The sequence below is a fragment of the Anomaloglossus baeobatrachus genome, chromosome 2, assembly GCF_048569485.1.
Source record: "Anomaloglossus baeobatrachus isolate aAnoBae1 chromosome 2, aAnoBae1.hap1, whole genome shotgun sequence".
In the NCBI taxonomy this organism is placed as follows: Eukaryota; Metazoa; Chordata; class Amphibia; order Anura; family Aromobatidae; genus Anomaloglossus; species Anomaloglossus baeobatrachus.
The window spans coordinates 726,899,074-726,916,594 of NC_134354.1; the positions used below are offsets into that span (position 1 = coordinate 726,899,074).

The window sequence follows — 17,521 nt, forward strand, 5'->3', positions numbered from 1 at the left end:
ATTCAAGACCAGGTAAACCTGTACGTTGTGTGCACTTTCCTTAACAATTATCTATATTTTGCTGATTTCCCCTGTAACTTGGGCATATCAACTCAATTACAGGGTAAATTCGGCCTCTTGCTTTTACTGCAGAGCAGATATTCATGAAGATATTCATGAATTCATATTCATGAAAAGGCATTTTTTTCTAAAAAAAATTCACATTCAAAGATCCAAAATGTTTTTTTCATTCAGATATTCAAATAATTTATATATAGCTCATATCTGCCATTTTTTAATTTTCTTTTTCTGCTACATTCAAATGAAAAGAAAAAAATGGATATAAACATCTTTTTCTCTATCGCTTCATTGGGTGACACAGGAAACCATGGCTGCTGTGTCCCCCAATGAAGGCTCCGAGAAAGAAATTTTAGGGTGAGTACACAAAAATCTTCCTTTATCGCTTCATTGGGGAACACAGCAGCCATGGTTTCCTGTGTCCGCCAATGAAGGCTCTGAGAAAGATTTTAAGGTGAGTACACAAAAATCTGCCTTTCTCTATCACTTAATTTGGGGACACAGCAGCCATGGTTTCCTGTGTCCCCCAATGAAGGCTCCGAGAAAGAGATTTTTTGGCAAGTACACAAAAATCTTCCTTTCTCTATAGCCCAATTGGGGAGCACAGCAGCCATGGTTTGCTATGTCCCCCAAGGAAGGCTGTGAGAAATATTTTACGGCGAGTGCACAAAAATCTTCCTTTTTCAATTTTTTAAATATATTTTTCTTATGACCACAATGAATAACAAAATTACATTTTGACTCTGATTCATCAAGACTGGAATTTTTCACAAATGTTTTCGGGAGTGGGGCGAAGTACGAGCCTCTTTATGAATCAGGCCATGTGCGAAGTGAGGTGCGCCTCCTTGTGTGCCTCAAAACAAATCTTACTTTGGTCACATTTGTTGTGTCATGAATTTGACAAGCGGGGGGACACCTCCCCCTCCCCCAGTTGAGAGAAACTATAGTGAAAATCCTAAAAGTCGCTAAATATTCGTACAATTTCAATAGCGCAAAAATGTTGTGACTTTTCAAAGCTTTTTATGCTAAATTTCTGGTGAGAAAGCTTTGATGAATCGAGCCATGTAGGTTGTGTGCACCTTCCTTAACAATTATCTATATTTTGCTGATTTCCCCTGTAACTTGAGCATATCAACTCTGATTACAGGGTAAATTCAGCCTCTTGCTTGTACAGCAGAGCAGATATTGGGCGGCCTGCACACAATTAAAGTATATTAGTATGTTTGTTCATTTTGCATGAGGAAAACAGCAATATTTCATTAACCTTTTGCAGATAGTGGATGATTTCAAGAATGATTCTTTGTTATGTGAAGGTGAAGATTTTTGGGGCAGATTTTTATAAATTGTCTAAAAGAAAACCTGTTTCCTATTGTATAGATCCTTAAATAAGTTTGAAAAATGTCATGCCTCGTCATCTATTTGCAACACTATTAGGAGTTTGTCAGATATATTCGCTGAGTTTATCTTCAAGGACAATTTCATTGTTCTCTAAGTTTTGAAGTAGGATGAAAATGTTACTCACAGACATTAAATCAGTCCACGGATGTAGGATTCTGGCAGAACATTTTCATTTGTCACAGACTTGTCAAATCACCTATAGTTCAAAGACTCTGGACATCCCTTCAGTTTTTGCTTGTGTAAAGAAATTATAAATCACTTGAAAATACATTCTAATCAAAATGGGTCTAAAATTCCATGTTAGTTTTTTTTTTAAATTTCTTCATTTGGTTAATTTTTCTGATGCTGAATTTTAAACATACCTAGCACCCTTTTGTGCATTGCAATAATTTCCTAAAGGTATGTGTGTCGCCCAGGAAAGGGGATACTCGGTCCCGGGCGGTTGCAAATGGGAAAGTCACTCTGGTGGCCGTTGACCGCTCCCGTGCCCTGGGCCACGTTTGTTAATGGGGGGGTATTTACAGCGGCGATAAGAGTTTTTGTCATGTGATGCCACCTGCGGGTTGCAGTTAAGGATGGGGAACAGCCGCTGCTCAATGTGGGTACTCCCAGGGATGGTGGTAGTGGCAGCTGTGATAGTAGGCCCTTCGCAGGTAGGGCTGTGCCTGGGAGATGTAGTGGGACAATAATGGAGACCACACCAGGTTGTCTTTAACAGTCTCTACTCACTGTGAACCCAGGGATTGCTGGTTCAGGTCCCAGGAGGACCAGTGCCAATGTAGTGACCCAGGTTGCTCTGTCCCCGGCACTCTGTAGATTGAGTCCCCATAGCTTGAGGCGTTTGGGAACCCCGACTGTCCCTTTTGGGGTACAGTCTTCTCCGTACGGCGGGCAGTGCGAACCCTGTGGGCAGGTAAGTGTCCGAACCCGATCCTAGTTTACTGCTGATGCCCCCGGATTATTTGGTTCGATGAAGTCTGTGAAGGTGTCCGCACCGTGCAGGTACTTATCAAACTGTTTGAAACCTGACATTTGACCTAGGGCCCTGTGCCCCATTCGTGCTCCGGTCCCAGCGGTATCTCGGTACCCGTCCTGGCGACCTCTCTCCTGTGCCCCCGGGGTCACCGTTACACGGACCCAGCTCAGGCACATCCACACACCTCTCCTGTGTGCTCCCTTCTCTCTTCCTCACTACCGACTCACTAACCCCTCCCACCAGGCTGGCTATACCCAGAGACTCGTTCCCATGGCGACCATCCCTTTACATGGTCAACCCTTTATGCCCAGTGTGGAGACGAGAACTAGGATTTTAGATGTGTGTTGGTGGAATCGGCACTGTACTCCAGGTCCCAAGGGGTAGGTCCTGCATTCCCAAGAGGATGCAGTTCCCAGTAGTGCCCTGAGGGTCTCAGGGGCGCTACATATGTGCGCACACTGCAGACATTTTCTGCACCAAAAAATGCATGCGCTTTTTGGTGTGTTTTTTTTATCATGCGTTTAAGTCAATGTTTGAAAGAGCTAAAAAATGCAGGAAATAATGCACAAACAATTCACATACTGCAGATTTTTTCTGCATTGAAAATTACAAGTAAGAATGAAGCAATGTGCGCACAACACTTCAGGATTCTCATTGAGTTTGCTGGCATAAGGATAGACATGCAGATTTGGGCAACAAACTGCACAATAAACTGCACCAAATCTGCAACCAAAAACTCAGTGTGCGCACACAGTCTTATGCAGTTGGTATAGTGAAATCTGCTTACAAATCTGCTTTGCTAAATAGATTTCTTAGACCTGATGTCATGCTCGGACTGAGCGTGAGCCGAACACACAACTAAACAGGGGAAATACAACAACAAACAAGGGGTAAACAAGGAACACTTTAACAATGGTGGGCACTAGCGCTAGTGAGAGGGAAGATGGTCACCTCCTCACTTACCTACCACTGTACCCTGCACTCCTAGCCAGTCCCTATTCAGGTTCCTCACCTGTCGCTGAGCAGGAACCATAAGCCCTGAGAGACCCTGCAATAGTACCTGGCTAAGGTGTCGGTAGGTGATGGATGCTAGCCTCACCACTGAACTGTAACTACACACTGGGAAAGGTGGACAGACAGGAGGAAAACACCACAATAGACTGCTGCAGTCAGCACCGAGACTGCAGCCACCACAGGAACTCCAAGAGAGGGTAACAGCAGCTCTTTCCTCCTCCAAGACCAGAATCCAAAAGAATCAAGAATAACCGGCACTAGTGATGGGCAGTCCGGCTCTTTTTGATGAGCCGGCTCATTTGGCTCGGCTCACCAAAAAGAATCGGCTCTTTCGGCTCAAAAAACGGCTCTTTTTTAAAAAAAAACCCTCTGCTACACCTTGTGGTGATGCAGAACCTCCCCTGTACATTGGGAACCTCATTGTACACCCTTGTATGTATCTAGTGAAGCAGTAAAAACAGTTTTTAGCATTATTGTTTCCGTTTCCTCAGATTGTCAGCTCTTCTGGACAGGGCCCTCGCTCCTCTTTTATGTGGTGTTTTTTGTACATGTCCTTTCTACATTAGTCAGTGCTCTGATATGTGTCGCTCCTACAAAAGATTATAATTCCTGAAAATAAAGGCGAGTTGCAATTACTGTGCTGCCTGTCACTATATGTGCAACACACACACACACTGTACATACTGAACACAAAGGACACACATACATACACACATTGTACACACATACTGTACGCACACCAACATATGGAAGCATAGGATACTGAATAGCAAAATCAGTTCTTTTCAACACAACCTGGAACAGAAATGTTTAAATGCTAACATAGCATGGGTCCAACTTCTGCTGGTGGTGCAGAGCACTACAAATCCCAGCAAGTGGAACACAATATGGCAATGCAACACTAGTTACATACCAACTTTTTTAACAGTTAAGTGACAATAAATGTCATTGAGGTAGTATTGCACATAAAACAAATGTATAGAGGTTGTCCTGACTAACATTGATGGTCTGGCCTTACTATAGGTAATCAATGTGTGATGGCTGGAGGGCGGATGTGCGGTATCTAGCCGCTGTCACTACATACAAGATGGAGCACCTTCATAACAGCAAATCTGGCCAACATTAAGAAGAGCTGATCATCCAAGGTGTCGGGTGCGGCCCTACAGCAATCACACATTGATCAACTAAAGCAGAGGTGAGGACCTCCAGGTCTGGAGGGTGCAGGTCATGTGTTCAGGATTTCCTTATGGTACTGTCACACTGGTGGAGGATCGCCTCTGAACATGCCTGTAGTCCAGGCGAGGCAGGGGGCTATACTTTGTATGGCTCCCATCGTGTGTCAGAGCACTATTGCTGCGTCACACGCGGCAATGTGTTCAGATCGCCTGCTCCTCATCGCCAGGTTTCCCAGCAGTGCTAGGAAACCTCCGAATTCAGGAGATGAGCGGTGGCAGCGGGAAATTGCCCTGTCACACAAGGCGACACACTGGCGATGTCATTGTAACTTGACCATGCCTACTAAGTTGCAGCAACATCGCCAGTGATACCTCCCTGTCTGACGGGGTCTTTAGTATTGCACAGTTGATAATTGAATCATCTACACTGTGTGTGGCACTCAAGACCTGAAGTTTCCCATCTCTGAATTAAAGTAAGGGCCCTGTCACACATATCAATGTGGTGGGCAACGTCGCTGATGACCGTGTGACCCCGCCCACCGCATCAACGTCACGGGTGAGATGTCATATGTGACGATCTCACCTGCGACTTCTCCTGCAATGTCGCTGTGTGATGCCATAGCATCACACCAGTGTCTCCAGGAGCTATAGTGCAGCTCCTGAAGTCGCTGGTGTGAAGGTGTCACATGCAGCGATGTCGCTAGATTGCAGTTGCGTGGTTTTCGGTCCGGACCGAAAACTTCGCGACTGCGACCAGCGATAAATTGTGGGGCGATTTTGCCGGGTCACACGTGGCGATGCACTCACGATATCGCCACAGTGACATCGCTGTGGCGATATCGTGAGTCACATTAAGCTGCGGGGAAACCAGGAGAGGTAAGTACAGATTTATTTTTTAATGAGTACACGCTCGCCAGAGGATTATGGGGGAGGAGGGGGGTGCATTATAGTCTATGGCGAGTTGTGAGGCTGCATTATGCTATGTGGAAGGCTGTGAGGCTGCATTATACTATATGGAGGGCTGTGAGGCAGTATTATACTATATGGATGATAATGGGGGTGCATTATTATAATTGGATGACTATGGGGACTATGGGATGCATTATAATATATAAATGACTATGAGGGTACATTGGGATATATGGAGGAATATGGGGATGCGTTATAATAATTGGATGACTATGGTGGTGGGAGGGGAAGACCATATATACCAGGATAAGGGACATATATACACGGGGCCCATACATATGATCTGACCAACATGTGTGCGCGCGGAGTGTGACAGGTGGGGGAGTGCCCAGGTCTAAATTTCACACTGTGGCTCACCAGACTCTAGTTACGCCACTGATAATTAGGAAGCGATACAAAAAAAAGTGTTTTATAGATGTGTGCAGATGTCAGATCTATTTACATCTAAAAATACCAGGATTTGTTAACAGAAATAGAAAAAAAGTCTCAACTGCGAGAATTGTGACACCAGAATGCCACAGACACATGCATATAGAGGCTAATGAATATGTTGTATGTAGTCACCAAACTAGTAAAAAAATATCAATTGTGGTCACAAAAAAAAATACACACACACACAGACACTCACACACACACACAGACACTCACACACACACACACACAGACACAGCAGCTTCCACTAAACATTGAAGGAATGGAGACATGGCTTATGATCAATGATTTTCTCTTTTTTATGCCAGAAAGAAAACCTTACAGGGTTAAATGAACATGTCAGCGGTCATCTGTGCTGTGCACACACTGGACACTAACTCTATACAATGATTGAAGCTGTATACACTTCTTTACATATGTTTGGTCTAAAATGCTATTACCCAGCAACTGGTCAGGTCTTTACTGTAGTGGTCCTGAACCCTAATTAATACCTAGAGAAGATGATCATTGTTATCAGCAAACAAGCTGAGCCCCTCTCCTCCTACACATTACCATATGTGCCAGTCGAGGTCAGAAAACTTAACCCTAGCACATCATTCCCTGGTACTCAATTGTGCCCACTGAACTAAGGAAGAACCACTATGTGTGTATAGCTTTAAGTGTCAGCTCCTGCCCAGAGCTTGTGTTTACTTTACTCTTCTCCTTATCTCCTGCTTCCCCCTGAAGCAGAGAAAAAAAAAAAAAAAAAAAGCGGCTCTTTATGGCTCGTTCACTTTGATGATTCGGCTCATATCGTTCACTTCAAAGAGCCGGCTCAAAGAATCGGCTCGTTCGCGAACGACACATCACTAACCGGCACCCTCTGCTGGAAGCAGAGGGTGTATAAAGGTACTGGGAGTGGTCTCAGACCGGAAACACCTGACCAGGAGTCTGAGTCTCCTGCAAAGCAAACTGACATTAACCCTCTCTATGCCAAAGGAATGGGAACTACATTTCAATAGCAGAGTCTCACCAGGTAAAGTGAGACCCAGACTCAGAACCCGTCACTAATCTCTTATAGCAGAGAGATGACTGTGACAACTGATGAGCTGCTGTATTTACTTTGAATATCTTGTTCAGAATGGCTGTATAATCCTTTATAAAGGTACAATTCAACTTCTGTCCACCTATCCTGATTGACAGCTCCTCAGTGATCCTCCTCCCTGCTGAGATCTCACATTCTGTTGTCCATTCTACCTCTGAGCGGCGCTGGCGCTGTCTGCCCATCCCCCATCATTTGACCTGGGCTTTAGTTGTGGCGCCCTGGGCAAGCCAGGACGTCACAGGTACTACACCAACACACCCCACACTCCCGGTCAGACACACCAAAGTCAGACAAAAACCCTTGTTGCCTCCCTCCAGGGGCTGATGTTCACACCAGGGGGTGGGCCAGGCGGTTGGTCCCGCCCACCGAGGAGTTCACAGTCCTGGAGGCAGGAAAAGGAACAGGAGTTTGAGAGTTGAAAGTGGAAGGAAGGAAAGTGGTAGTGGAGCAGACTGAAGTTGGTCCAGGTGTGTGGCCCGGACGGTACAGCAAAGGTTGGCAGACGTTGGTGACCGTCTGCAGGAGAGGCCTATTGGAGCTAGCCGTAAGGACCGTGGACGGGCGGTGGCCCGGCGGTACCGGACCGGTACGCAAAGAGAAGCCAGCACCATCCGGCAGGGGCTTACAGACCCCGACAAGGCTAGGAGTCGCCGTGCAATTTGTCAAATCCGTTAGCGAAGGGAACCTCCTGGGTTTCCCAGCAACAAAGTCCCGATAGAAGGCAACAGTCCAACCGTTAGAGGGAAACACAGTCACCGCCAAGGCTAAAGTTCCCAGGGCCAGAGCCTGCGGGCAAAAGGGGCTCCTCCAGCCCATATCCAAGCTGGGGAGCGGGTTACTGGTGGGAACCCATTGGAACCATACACAGTACACAGGTGCAGGGAAAGGCAGTCACCATCAACCTGCCGGGAGGAGAAACACCGCAGCCGTCTGGGCCACGTTTGTTAATGGGGGGGTATTTACAGCGGCGATAAGAGTTTTTGTCATGTGATGCCACCTGCGGGTTGCAGTTAAGGATGGGGAACAGCCGCTGCTCAATGTGGGTACTCCCAGGGATGGTGGTAGTGGCAGCTGTGATAGTAGGCCCTTCGCAGGTAGGGCTGTGCCTGGGAGATGTAGTGGGACAATAATGGAGACCACACCAGGTTGTCTTTAACAGTCTCTACTCACTGTGAACCCAGGGATTGCTGGTTCAGGTCCCAGGAGGACCAGTGCCAATGTAGTGACCCAGGTTGCTCTGTCCCCGGCACTCTGTAGATTGAGTCCCCATAGCTTGAGGCGTTTGGGAACCCCGACTGTCCCTTTTGGGGTACAGTCTTCTCCGTACGGCGGGCAGTGCGAACCCTGTGGGCAGGTAAGTGTCCGAACCCGATCCTAGTTTACTGCTGATGCCCCCGGATTATTTGGTTCGATGAAGTCTGTGAAGGTGTCCGCACCGTGCAGGTACTTATCAAACTGTTTGAAACCTGACATTTGACCTAGGGCCCTGTGCCCCATTCGTGCTCCGGTCCCAGCGGTATCTCGGTACCCGTCCTGGCGACCTCTCTCCTGTGCCCCCGGGGTCACCGTTACACGGACCCAGCTCAGGCACATCCACACACTTCTCCTGTGTGCTCCCTTCTCCCTTCGTTTGACAGACGTGGGACACACGTATGACGAATGTGTGACCATAACCATGCATGTAACTGGTACCTGATTAAACACGGACGCCTGAAACCGGTCTAAAGGGTGCTTTACACGTTGCGACATTGCTAACAATATATATCATCGGGGTCACGGTGTTTGTGATGCACATCCGGCGCCGGTAGCGACATCGCAGTGTGTGACACCTCTGAGCGACCTAAAACGATCGCAAAAGAGGTAAAAATCGTTGGTATTGGAGAGGTCGCTCCAACACCAAAAATCGTTGACAGGTGAGTAGCGAGGTTGCTTGTCATTCCTGCGGCAGCACACATCGCTATGTGTGACACCGCAGGAGCGACGAACATCTCCCTACCTCTGTCCCGCCGGCAGTGAGGAATGAAGGAGGTAGGCGGGTTGTTACGTCCTGCTCATCTCCGCCCCTCCGCTTCTATTGGCCGGCCGCTTAGTGACGCTGCAGTGACATCGCTATGACGCCGAACGCACCTCCCCCTTGAAGGAGGGATTGTTCGGCAGTCACAGCGACGTCGCTGACCAGGTATGTGCGTGTGACGCTGCCGTAGCGATAATGTTCGCTACGGCAGCGATCACCACATATGGCACCAATGACGGGGGCGAGTGATATCACGCTCCACATCGCTAGCGATATCGCAGCATGTAAAGCCCCCTTTACACTGATGTGGTCACTATGCTTTGCAGTGGACCACCCCATTAATATAATGATTATGCAGCTATGCTGACATGGCTTTTCAAAGTAAGTACACCAGTCTTTTCAGGAGTAAGCTATATATATTTAATAATGCATGCAATTTATTCTGTAGTTTTTCCAGATCTCATGTTTCTCTGTTGACTTGCTGAATAAATCCGGCTGAACTGAACTGCAGATACAGATAATTCACAAAAGTGGAGCTAATTTCGTAAAAAAAAAAAAAAAAATCCTTCGTTTTTACAAAAACAATGGCTTCCTTAACTTGTGAAACAGTATATTTGCAGACAATTAAGAAATAGTGTTCGGTCTCTCATGTGGCGGCCATATGACGCACCTGACGTAGTACCCCCCCCCCCTCCCGCTCTGTAGCTTCTCAATTTGTAAATCATTAAAGACTCTTCAAAAACTCTAAAAACAGCCGGGATTCTATTTATAACCAGATAAAAGCTCTAAGAATAGGGTTTGTTATTTCTATGGAAGTTTACAAGCAATTCTTTGTGTGGAAAAGGTAACGATGGCGGAGATTAGACCTTGAGACGAGCGCTGGTTCCCATATATGTTATACGTATATTTATAGGATTAGGAAGTCTAGGATTTCCAGTATTCTCTACACTTAAAGAAACCTCTTTAGTTTTCTCTGTCTGCTCCACTGACGAAGCACACGGGAAACTGTCTCAAGTTGGGAATAAAAGCATTAAAGCGAGTCACTCCTCACTGCTTCCTATTTATAGCGGGGCTAGACCGGGGGCCCGCGGTGTTCATGTACTTCAACCGCAACGTTACATTGGACTTCTGTTCTCAAAGTCTGAAATCTTCCGATGGTCTGAAGATGAAAGATGGAAATCCAAGCCGAGGGAACCCCGGGAAGCATCTACCAGCTATCTTAGCAGAGTAAAAGAATAAAATAGAATCATACCATGACTAGGTGCCGCCCCTGCAGCAGTCGAACCGCTCGGATCTGGGGGTGGTTACTCGTGGCTCGAGGGTCTCTGGACCCGGGGGAAAGGGGCCACTCTCAAATGTAAAAGGGGGGATTATTTACAGGGGAGATATAGTTTGTGACGCCACCCGTGGTGTGCGGTAACGGGGACTACCGCCGCTGCGGATGGGAATGCCTGGGGGGAGATGGAAGGGGGCAGCCAGATGACGTTTCCCTCCACGGGTAGGGAAGGCCCCAGGACTGTGAATGGTGGTGTGTAGGGGGAGCGGAGACTTGCTAGAAGCAGGGGATGACCAGTTACTCACTCAGACAGCGTTGGTGATGAAAGCACACACAGATAACAAGGTAAACCAAGTTTCTAGGTGCCGCTGTCCTCTTGGGGGAGCCCGTCCGGGTATCTGTCCCCTGCAGTACTGCCTGATGGTCACTCTGATCATACCACATCTCCTGGGCAAGGGAGGATGCAAAAGAGACCATACAGAATGGTATTACAGCTGATCCTTTCCGTGAGATAAAACATTTTCCAGCTTTTTTTTAAGCATGGTTTTACCTCACAGAATCACATATGATCTCTTGCTGAAATGTCTGTATACTCTTTTGCATCCTCCCTTGGCCAGGGGATGTAGTATGATCAGACTATGTCCCTGTAAGGTCAGACTCGGCCATTACACAGCACATAGCAGGGACACATATATAAGATTATCTCAGCACAGGAGCATGTTTTGTTAACACATCCAATTGGGAAACTTATTATTAATCCAAAATCTATTGATTCAAATGAACTTTCTTTGGGGGAAAACTCCATTAAAGTGAGCCTGTCACCAGATATTGGGCCTATAAACTGCGGCCACCACCAGTGGGCTCTTATATACAGCATTCTAACATACTGTATATAAGAGCCCAGGCCGCTGTGTAGAACATAAAAAACACTTTAAAATACTCACCCAGGGGGTCACTCCGGTGAAGACTGGTCAAATGGGTGGTGCCGCTCTCCGGTGCCGCGCCTCCTCTTTCGGCCATCTTGGTCTTCCTTCTTCTGAAGCCGGTGTGCATGACGCGTCCTACATCATGCACACAGCCGGGTATTGAGGTCCTCAGTGCTGACGAGTGTGTATGACGTTGGACGCGTCATGCACCCAGGCTCCAGAAGAAGGAAGACCAAGATGGCCGTAAGAGGTGTCGCCGAAACCAGAGAACAGCTCCACCCATTTGACCAGTCTGCACCGTAGCAACCTCCTAGGTGAGTATTATAAAGTGTTTTTTATGTTCTACACAGCAGCCTGGGCTCTTTTATACTGTATATATGTATTCTAATACTTTATATAAGAGCTCACTGGTGGTGGCCGGAGCTTATAGGCCCCAAATCTGGTGACAGGTTCCCTTTAAGTTTCCAAACAATACTTTCTTTTGAGAAGGTCAGTTGATCAAAACCTCTAAGGCTATGTGCGCACGTTGCGTACAGTTCACTGCAGAAATTTCTGCAGCAATCTGAAGAGCACATGTGCGCTTTAAATCGCTGCAGAAATGTCCGTAGTGAAGCCGATTCCATGCGCTCTGCCTGCAGCTCCTCCCATAGACAGAGCAGGAGCTGCCGGCAAAGCGCACGGAAGAAGTGACATGTCACTTCTTTTTGCGCAGCGCTTCGGCAGTAGCCGAAGCGCTGCTCTCTAAAACGCCACGTGCGCACGGCCCCTGCACAATCTCCATAGACTGTGCAGGGGACGCAGGACGCATGCAGTTACGCTGCGCTACAAAGCGCAGCGTAACTGCATGTATTTACGCAACGTGCGCACATAGCCTAAAGCGGGCTTTACACACTGCGACATCGCTAATGCGGAGTCGTTGGGGTCACGGAATTTGTGACGCACATCCGGCCGCATTAGCGATGCCGTTGCGTGTGACACCGATAAGCGATTTTGCATCGTTGCAAAAACGTGCAAAATCGCTAATCGGCGACATGGGGGTCCATTCTTAAAAATCATTACTGCAGCAGTAACGAAGTTGTTCCTCGTTCCTGCGGCAGCACACATCGCTGCGTGTGACGCCGCAGGAACGAGGAAGCTCCCCTTACCTGCCTCCCGGCCGCTATGCGGAAAGAAGGAGGTGGGCGGGATGTTACGTCCCGCTCATCTCCGCCCCTCCGCTGCTATTGGGCGGCGGTTCAGTGACGCTTCAGTGATGTCGCTGTGACGCCGCACGGACCGCCCCCTTAGAAAGGAGGCGGTTCACCCGTCACAGCGACATCGCCGGACAGGTAAGTATGTGTGACGGCTGTTGTGCGACACGGGCAGCGATTTGCCCGTGTCGCGCAACAGATGGGGGCGGGTACCCACACTAGCGATATCGGGACCGATATCGCAGTGTGTAAAGTAGCCTTAAGACAAGAGTTGTAGCAATGTTTAGATACCCAGGATTAATCATGAGCTTGGCATCTTACATTGGATCTTCAAGGCCCGGCACACCCGTTACTCATAAGATGATTCAGTCCTGTCGTATCTTCGCTGTACAAGTAATGACTTTTCAGAATCTCAGCAGGTTTCTCTTTCTTCCCATTAGAGCTTTGGAAACGTCTTATTATCCGGTAACAAGAACGTTGTTTGGGATAGCAGAAAAGGCTTCATTATTAGAAATCCAACATATCCATTTTTCGACTTATTAAATTGTGAAGCTACGGTCAACGGTGTCCTGCAAACCTCCACGTACTTCACCAACAAGCAATGTAAGTGACGTCCGCGGCCGCTGTCTCTTTTTCTTTTCCCTTGAGGTGATTCTGTACCGTGGAGGATGAACACGTTTCCGCTCTTGAGTCTTGAATAGAAATGATCGAATACCTCAAATATTTGGCTTCGCGAATATTTGCCGAATAAATCGCCGCTATGCGAATATTCGAGGCGCAATGTAAGTCTATGGGAAATGAGAATAACAACTATTCGGAACTATTCGGGCTTCCCATAGAGTTACATTGTGCATCGAATAATCGAATAGCGGCGACCTATTCGTCGGATATTCGCGAAGCCGAATATTTCAGGTATTCAATCATCCCTAGTCTTGAAGCCTTAAATTGATTGTTCTGTCAAAACAAGTTGACAGAATCGGTAATCATTTGGTTGACCGCTAAAATCCGGCATCAATCGGCAGAGCAGTGAACTTTTAGCCTCAAGCAGCGCACACTCAACTGTTTCTCTATTAATACCCATTGGGGCTGCCGAGGGTGGAACTTGGTGCTTTTTTCGGCAAGAATGGAGCAGCGGTTGGGCATATATATATTACTGTGACGCCCTGGCAAAACCAAGTAGTCACACAGAACAGGCCCCCGCATAACACCGCTCCCACACAGGGTTAAACCAGCCAACAAAACCCTAGTCACCCCCTCAGGGAAAGACAGACACACCAGTGCCCGGGACCAGGCGGAAGGAAAACGCCCACCTAGGGGTCTGGAGAGCCCGGGGCGGGAAAACAGTAGAGAAAGAGTTGAGCTTAGAGGGAGAGTTGAGCTTTGAGGAGAGTTGAGAGAGAGTTTGGAGGTGAAGCTGACAGGTGTCAGGGTCGGAGCCCTGACACATCGGCTAGGTGGCAGACAGTGGTCAGTGCCAGCAGGAGACGGGGAGACGGCTGCCGGAGATCTGAGGTAGACCGGGGCAGGGTTGTAGCCCGCCGGTACCGACACCGGAGAGCCGACCCGGAAACCATGCACAAAGGGGGTATTTGGACCCTGAAACCAAGACTGGCACCAACGGCCTAGCTAATTAACCAATTGAGGGCAGGATTTTAGGTCCTGTCCCAACCTAAGTCCCGAAAAGTAGACAACCACCCACCGAGAGGGATAGGGCATCCGCCAGGGCCCGGTAGATCCCACGGGTCAGCGTCTGACGGGCACGGCTCCCAACCAAAGGACCGGGAGCGGACTCCTGCGTTACACACCGGGAAGTCCACCACACCAAAGACAGAGCGCAGAGGAAAGGGGCATTGACCACCGGCCCGGGTGTTGGACCAGATACACTCGTCTGCGGCAGCCGGCCACCATCAACTTGGTTTACCAAAGGACTTGTGTGATTTATTCAACTGTGAGTAACATTCCCGGTCTGTCTGGGTGCGCCGGCCCCTGCCGTCATCATCCCCTGCACAGAGACATTGGGCCCCGGGGCATCCATCCCTGCCCACGGAGGGGTTAAGATCCAGCTGCCAGCTCATCGCCCCTGGGAGTCCCACAGCAGCAGCGGTGGTGCTACATCTCACCACACACCGTGGGTGGCGACACAGACAGTTTTCAACAACACCCGTACAAATACGTCCCTTCCTTTTTATTCGAACTATCCGCGTGACCCCTGGGTCCGGTAGAGTCCCTCAAGCCATATCGCAGATCCGGATCCGAGCAGCACGGCTGCTGGCGTGGGGGCGGCACATTACCGCTCCATTCAATCAGTGCTGGATCCACCGGTCGGACATCCAAACATCAATGAGATATAACCTATCCTATCAATAGGAGATAGATAGAGCCTACCCATTAGATTAAAGACTACCAAAAATGACAAACTAGTTGACCATCTAATGTGTATGGGGGCCTCCCGTCTATCCCCAGATTCATGTGAGAGTCTGAATGTTGTACCCTTATGTCCTCCCGGTATGTACGCTGCTACCAGAGGTGTCAGGCTGCCGATTCCTGCACTTTAACCATAGACAATACATGAACAGTTGGTTCAGCCGAGCGTGCATGTGTATGACACAATCAAGATACATGCATGAGGCATTAATGGGAATCTGTCAGAAGGTTTTTGCTTTTTAATCTTAGGGCAGCACAATGTAGGGGCAGAGACCCTGATTCTAGCCATGTCACTTATTCAGCAGCTTAGTTTTAATACAATCAGTCTTTTATCAGCAATAGAGTCCCCGGATCCGGCCCACCGCTCGAGCCACTGAGCAGCAGCAGCAGCAGCGCCAGACCCGAGCGTGGTGAGCGCAGCGCCCTCCCCGCCCGCGACACTATCACTCCAAACTAGGAGTCATGTGTCGGGCAGTCCAGCTAATAAGTGTAACCCCTCCACCACCACTGATTAGCAGCCTGCTGACAATATGCAGTGTACACAGTGACAGGAAACTGTCAATCAGGAGTGTGGGCATCTACATCAGAGGGTGTGGGTATTACACCTACATCAGAGAAAACAGGGATTTTGTCAAAACTACAGCAAGCAGTCCAGGAAGTTATAAATCACTGGAATCAAGTTCTCTGCCCCTACATTATGCTGCTCTCAGGTTCAATAGCAAAAACCTGGTGACAGATTCCCTTTAACAAAGGTTGAGTGATTGCTGCTGAGCACAGAGGAGTTGTAGAGGGAGGAAAAGGCACCATTACCCTCTGTCCTGGATGGCAAAATTTAGTGCTAAAATGGAAAGCCAGTTAGTTGTTTGCCATGGGGCATTCTGTCTTTTTGCATCAGTACTTTTTATTTTCATACTGTTTATGCAATGGTTATTTTTTTTTTGCAGCCAGTGCAATCTATAAAGTGCGGCTTAATGTGCCAAGCTCCATTAGGCTCCTACGTAATGCCAACCTGACCATTAACTGTACGGTCTCCACGGCTCTGAATTCAAGAGCTGAAATACAGTGGACGTATCCTGGACTGGTAAGAAAAGATCTATCTCCTGCTTTACCGCTCCCGTATCCACCCTCCTCTGTTATGGGTGTATTGTGGTAATATATCCATGGCATGTTATTGAAGGGGTATTCCAATTTCAGCAAATAGATACCACTTTGTATTAATTGACTAATAGACTCTGTAAATTCCTTGTGGTCTCCAGGGTCTCTGGTTGCAGTCAGTCAATAGGAATCTTAAAGTATCACTATAGTGGGTTTTTTTTTTAACATCTTTAGCGGCTTCATCTCTTATTGCTGCCGCTCCGGTCAATCTCCTTTGATATGTGACCTGCTGGAAGCTCCAGTGATCCATGGAGGTCACAAATCAATATAAGTCTATGAGAGCCTCATTCTGGCTCTCATAGACTTGTATTGAGAGCTTTGATGTAACTTCTGACTTATAGCCAGACAGAAGTTACGAGACCACAGCGATGCTGAAAAACTATGAGGATGAGTATAACACAAAGGCTGGGGGGGCTTAGATTTTTAGCAGTACTCCAGTGCCCTGTCATATACTCACTTTCTGGAGGTGTCATCTCTTATCGCCAACTCTCCATTTGATCTCTTGTGATGCGTCACTTGCTGGCAGCTCCACTGATTCATAGAGGTCACAATTCAATAAAAGTCTATCAGAGCCTAGTTCTGACTCTCATAGATGTGTATTGGGAGTTTTAATGTAACTTCTGTCTTATGGCCAGTCAGAAGTTATAGGACAAAATGTCGCTGCGGGACCACAACAATATTGAAAAACTATGAGGATGAGTATAAGACAGGGTGGGGGGCTTAGATTTTTAGCAGTACTCCAGCACCCTGTCATATACAAACTTCATCTCTTATCACCAACTCTCCATTTGGTCTCTTGTGATGTGTCACCTGCTGGCAGCCTCAGGGATTCATAGAGGTCACAACGCAATATAAGTCTATGAGAGCCTCGTTCTGACTCTCATAGACTTGTATTGGGAGTTTTGACGTAACTTCTGTCTTATGGACAGTCAGAAGTTACAGGACAAGATGTCGCTGCGGGACTACAACAATACTGAAAAATTATGAGGATGAGTATAAGACAGGGGATGAGGGGCTTATATTTTTAGCAGCAATCCAGCGCTGAACCCCCCCCAAGTGATGCTTTAATATCTTACTCCTGCGCTGATCATGTGATAGAAAATTAGGTGAATGGTTTGTATCAGGACACAACTGTAATTGTAACGAGCCATGCACCTGATTGATCATCACTTGACATGGAGAGATTTTTATCCACAATTATAAGAGGAGGTGTTTACATGGGACAGGGTATGACTGTATGGGTACTTGTCCCACCCCAAAAAAAATTATATCTTTTGTGTAGAGATCCGATGTGCCGGTCAGGAGAATTCTAGCGCTGAAGAAATATGCAAATCAGGCTGGAAGTGAACTGGAGGCGTGTCTTAGCATCCTCCAAGTTCAAAGACACACCCTCAATGCACTTGTGGGTTAATTTGCATACGGCTTCTATTT

The 17,521-nt window shown here is 47.6% G+C and overlaps 1 protein-coding gene across 1 annotated transcript in view; it reads left to right on the plus strand.

Moving 5' to 3' along the window:
• Positions 1–17,521, plus strand: part of FLT1 (fms related receptor tyrosine kinase 1) — a 157,729-nt gene that overhangs the window by 69,983 nt on the left and 70,225 nt on the right. Inside the window, exons 5-6 of the mRNA XM_075337366.1 lie at positions 12,952–13,114; positions 15,880–16,016. Coding sequence (XP_075193481.1) covers positions 12,952–13,114; positions 15,880–16,016 — 300 coding nt within the window. The remainder of the gene's footprint in view (positions 1–12,951; positions 13,115–15,879; positions 16,017–17,521) is intronic.